Source organism: Oryza sativa, chromosome 1, assembly GCF_034140825.1.
Source record: "Oryza sativa Japonica Group chromosome 1, ASM3414082v1".
NCBI classification, from domain to species: domain Eukaryota; kingdom Viridiplantae; phylum Streptophyta; class Magnoliopsida; order Poales; family Poaceae; genus Oryza; species Oryza sativa.
This window is the reverse complement of record NC_089035.1, coordinates 2,442,091-2,446,723: the sequence shown is the minus strand read 5'-3', so window position 1 is coordinate 2,446,723 and position 4,633 is coordinate 2,442,091. Positions and strand designations below refer to the sequence as shown.

Below are 4,633 nucleotides of genomic sequence, written 5' to 3'. Positions count from 1 at the left end.
TTTTGTCGTCTTTCCCTATCACCATCTTTCCACCTTTTTCTATTAATTGTCCCTATTGGGGGACATAGCTAGTGTGTGGATCGCTTGATACATCCCAGGGTCTATTTTTCATCACAGGAATGCGCTTTACATAACCTAGCTACCACGCAACGCAACTGCTGGTTTTTTAGGGATTATGGGAATAGTATCTGAAGATGTGGATACTAACAAAGTCAGCATAACTCAATTAAGCAGGAACTCAAAGCACATCAACGACACTGTCTTTCAAACCCCAAACCCCAAGTGCCCAACAACCACAAGCTATGCCGACCAGATCCTGGCCGAGGACGGCCGGCGCACTAATGTTATAACCATGTTAAACTCTCAAGGAACTACAAAAGCCTTACAAGAGAATTTGCCTATGCCTCTTCTAAACAACTCTTCTGACTAAATGACATTCCAGAAAATTAGTACACACACCAGTCTCCACATACACACAAATATAGACCATGGCAATTATACGTTAGGTTGATTTCCTCATTATACCAGTGATCCACAATTACCGGAGGATAGAAAACACCAACTTCGGAGTACTGTACGATCGCTCAAATGTGCATGAATTTTCACCGAACATACCAAATTGCTTGATCAAGTCCTGATACCGGGTTTAACAACAGAACCTCCACCATGCTACCATCTTCTGCCAGCAGAAATGCATTTAAGAGCAACTGAGCAAATGGTTAACAATGCCATAGCAGTCTGTGTGCTTAAATAGAGAGATCTCTCCTGGCAAAGTTATGTATCACACAGCTATGATGCATTTCTTTTGCTGCTCTTTGACAGGTTATACATGCCTCTAAAATCAGAGCAGATGCATCTGGTCTTCTTACAACTCAACATCCCCCTACATAAAAGCAAAACCATATACTATCCGTTAATAAAGAGCTGTTAAAGATGGTAAAAATACATGTGCAAATCTGTTGTTCAATACATGAAAAAGATAATGACACAAGGATGATGATTCTTTCAGAAGTATATTAAAATTTACCAACTCTTTCCATTATACTTGCACTTTAAAGGAACCTGCTATTCCTATTCATTTTGACCAAAAAAAAAAAAGTAGACAAGAATAAGCAAAAGATTTGCTCATCCTTTGTACAAGTGGAGATTGATTTACAATATGCAATTCCATCACTCAGAAGAACAACACTTACATAGTACACATTTTAAAAGTTGAATATTTTTTACGAGATGATTTATGGTGTTTCAAAGGTGCCAAATGTCCTCTGCTCTGGTCCTGCTACGTCTTTCTCCACTTGCTCCTAAGTTTCTAGGGATACCTCTAGACCCTAGTACTCTTGGGTTGTCATGCCACAATTCATCAAGACAAAAAAGGTCATCTCGAACAATTCATAAGAGTTAAACATTACGAGATGCTCTCAAGGGTTTAGCAACAAGTCAAAACACGGACACTAACTACTATCAACCAGAGCATATCACAACAAAATATACAGCTCAATACACTGCTTTTGACATCAAAACAAAGGAATTATAGATGTAATAGAACAGTAGAGGGATAAGCTTATTCTTAGAAGTTTAACAAGTAGAGTATAGTGAAAAGAGAAAAAGGCATTAAGAAAATATCTCAAGAGTGTGTGGATTGACATGTATGAGTTATCCTGCGTTGCCCTGAGGCCATTTGACATCAAAATAAACACATAGAGTTCACAGTCCACAACCTATCAGGCAAAACGATAGCCATATCCATGTATTAAATATGGCTGCACCATTGGGCATAGTAGAATTTTAGTTGAACTCAATGTCCTGTACAAACGGATTTACAAAAGTCTATTGGTTCAGATAGAGAGCGCATGCACATAGCATGCCTGTAGCTCGAATGCATACCTCACATTTATTATAAGAGTAAAAAAACAGATGAGTTCCTGCAAATTTTGCAATTACTTAAGTTTCAGCTATGGAACAATGGAAATCAGCACAGCAGAGAAACCAGCACTTTAATTTTGTTTACATAAGGGTTGTTGAAAGAAGCAATGTGTTTCTAGCAAATATCCCATTCAGCTCTAATTACATGAACCACCAATAGCAGCATATAATCAAGTACAAATCATGTATAACAATGCCAAAAATTTAATAACTTTACAGCAAATCAAATAAATAATCAGAGCAGGATATAACGGCCATAATAGCTTAGCAAACTAATTGGATTGTACTATAACACATGGTTGCTGAAATACATCTCTTTTCTCTTCCCATTAGGAGGGGACAGCCCTCGTTTTTACTTCCATTAAAACAGAACAAATCATATTGAACCACTCACAAGAAGATCAACATGACAAGATGCTCAATGCTTCAGCAACTTAACTAAAAGGGCATACTGGAACTAAATATGCACCGATAGTATCATAGTAAAGATCAAGTATTGCGATTAACAAGAAGCACATCACACCCAACCAAAGACTAATATCAGTCTTTAAACATAAGGAATTAGATGTAACTGGACAGCACAGAGAAAACCTTACACTTTGCGTTTTAAGCAGCATACTGAAGAGAAAATGGTATCTACGACAATATTTGGGGACCTAGTGTGTTGGATCGCTTGATACAATTGATAATATGTCTCCCAGGGTCTATTTTTCATCACAGGAATGCGCTTTACATAACCTACCACGCAACGCAACTGCTGGGATTTTAGGGATTATGGGAACAGTCAGCATAACTAAATTAGCAAGGAACTCAAAGTCAAAGCACATCAACGATGCTGTCCTCCAAACCCAAGTGCCCCCTAACACCTACCACAAGCGATCCCCGACCAGATCCTGGCCGAGGACGGGCGGCGCAGGTTCGCGCGGCGAGGGGCTGGCCGGAGAAGACGAACCCCGGCGATGGCGACCGGAAATCCGTGGACGGGCGGAATCTCGCGCGCCGCACGGGCTACCGCCTCGATCAACCACCGCCGGAAACGCGATAGCACAGTCAGTGGAGAGAGGGGTGGGGATCAATCAGGCGTAGATGCGGAGGCGGAGGCGGAGCAGCCGACCTCACCGGCAAATGGTCGCGTGAGATCTCCATGGCCGTAGCCGCCGCCGCCGCCGGCAACGCAAGGACAAAGGTCATGGATATGATACGGCATGTGGGCCCCACTTAATATGGCCCACCATTCCCTCTCTTCTAACAGTTGCCTCCAAAAAAAAAGAAAAGAAAAAAAAAGGAGAAAAAGATGGGCTTTTAGCACCAGAAGGACACGACGGCCGACAAGGCAAACTTCCAGAACTATTCAGCGTCGGCGGCGACGGCGAGCGGCGCCGATATGCATGGAGTACTCCAAATCCACTCTTCCCTAAATGTAATTAAGCCAAAAACTAGTACTGCATAGCTCCCCTTTGAATCACCATACTTCAAATTGGGAGATATGAACTCATAATTAACAAAACACTCGTCGATTAAGCCGGCCATCAATCGAATAACACTTTGACAGACCAAGAACAGGAGACGTGATCATACATATGTGATACACACAATGGACTAGAAGAAGAAGAAGCAAGCACTATTACATGATGATACTACAACTCCACGAGACATAACACATGACGGAGCGATCGACCAACAAAACAAACAAATGAACAATACAAATGGAATAATTAAGATTGCATTTGATTGACACAAGGAGCACGCTAGGGACGGCCGGCTTGGCTCCGATCATGGCGGATAGTAATGCGGTCGGACAGGGGCTTGTACATGCTTACCAGAGCAGCGCCGCCACCGATAGAACGACGGCGGCGAGGAGCGGCGGGACGGCGGCGTAGAGGAGCTTCTTGCCGGTGCCACGGCGGGCAGCTGGGTTGTCAGAGACCCACACTGAAGTGCCGACCAGGGCCACCCCGCCAAGGAAGGTCCCTGCGAGCCCGGCGACGGCGAGATGGTTGTAGGTGGTGGTGCCGAAGCCGCCCGGCGGCGGCTCGAACGCCGCGGTGGCCAAAGTGGTGGCCGTGGAGATGGCGGCGACGCCGAGCGCGCCCAAAGCTGAGGCCTCCGGTTCGCGGCGAGCATCACCCAGCAGTAGCTTTGCCGCCGCCATTAGATCTCTCGATCGATTCGTGGCTGCCCGACTCGATCCTGTGGGGAAGGCTTGGTTTCCTGGAGAGAGAGAGGAATATATAGTGATAACCCCGCGGACGCAAACGAAACGACGACATTCGACGGATTTTGCATGTAGTAGAAAATTTTGCACAATGGGCAAAATAGTAAAAAGATCACGACCTACCAAACCTGACATAAAACTGAAAACGACATTCAACGGATGGAGTAGTCAAGAGAAAGACCCACATGGCATTCCAATCGCGGGCTCGCGGCGCGAGTGCTCGATCTAGTGCCACTGACATAATGGGACCTTCTGTACTGGGCCCACTTGTCATCCAGTCATTCCAAGGTACTAATAACCCTTCAGTTTACGTTCTGCGCTACGGTGGAGAGAGATTAGAGAAGCTTCTGCGAAGGGCGAACGCACATAGATAACCCTGCAGTTTACGTTCGGCCTTCGGGTACACGTCGACCCGTCCCGTGCTCTTTTTATTTTGTTCGGGGCACACGTTCGGGACGGGGTCCGCCGCCCCCCGCCCCGGCGCGACTGAGCGAT

The 4,633-nt window shown here is 45.1% G+C and overlaps 1 protein-coding gene across 2 annotated transcripts; it reads right to left on the bottom strand.

The window, feature by feature from the left end:
- Window positions 1–201: 201 nt before the first annotated feature.
- Window positions 202–4,117, bottom strand: LOC9272059 (uncharacterized). Of its 2 annotated transcripts, none has more exons than XR_003240472.2 (2): window positions 2,794–3,088; window positions 202–883 (listed from the first exon to the last, which is right to left on the bottom strand). XR_003240472.2 is itself a non-coding variant. In XM_015762912.3 (2 exons), exons 1-2 carry the CDS (start codon window positions 4,073–4,075, stop codon window positions 790–792), a joined length of 426 nt encoding a protein of 141 aa, XP_015618398.1. In that variant the 5' UTR covers window positions 4,076–4,117; the 3' UTR covers window positions 202–789. The 2 variants fall into 2 exon arrangements, 1 of the variants encoding a protein (XP_015618398.1); XM_015762912.3 differs by lacking the exon at window positions 2,794–3,088 and adding an exon at window positions 3,744–4,117.
- Window positions 4,118–4,633: the final 516 nt, after the last annotated feature.

What these genes read in the sequence shown, in the direction of transcription:
- LOC9272059 (XM_015762912.3), bottom strand. Translation starts at nt 4,075, where the DNA reads ATGGCGGCGGCAAAGCTACTGCTGGGTGATGCTCGCCGCGAACCGGAG. An exon ending in TCGGTGGCGGCGCTGCTCTG is followed by an intron (nt 884 to 3,743) that starts GTAAGCATGTAC and finishes GCTTTTATGTAG; the next exon opens with GGGGATGTTGAGTTGTAAGA.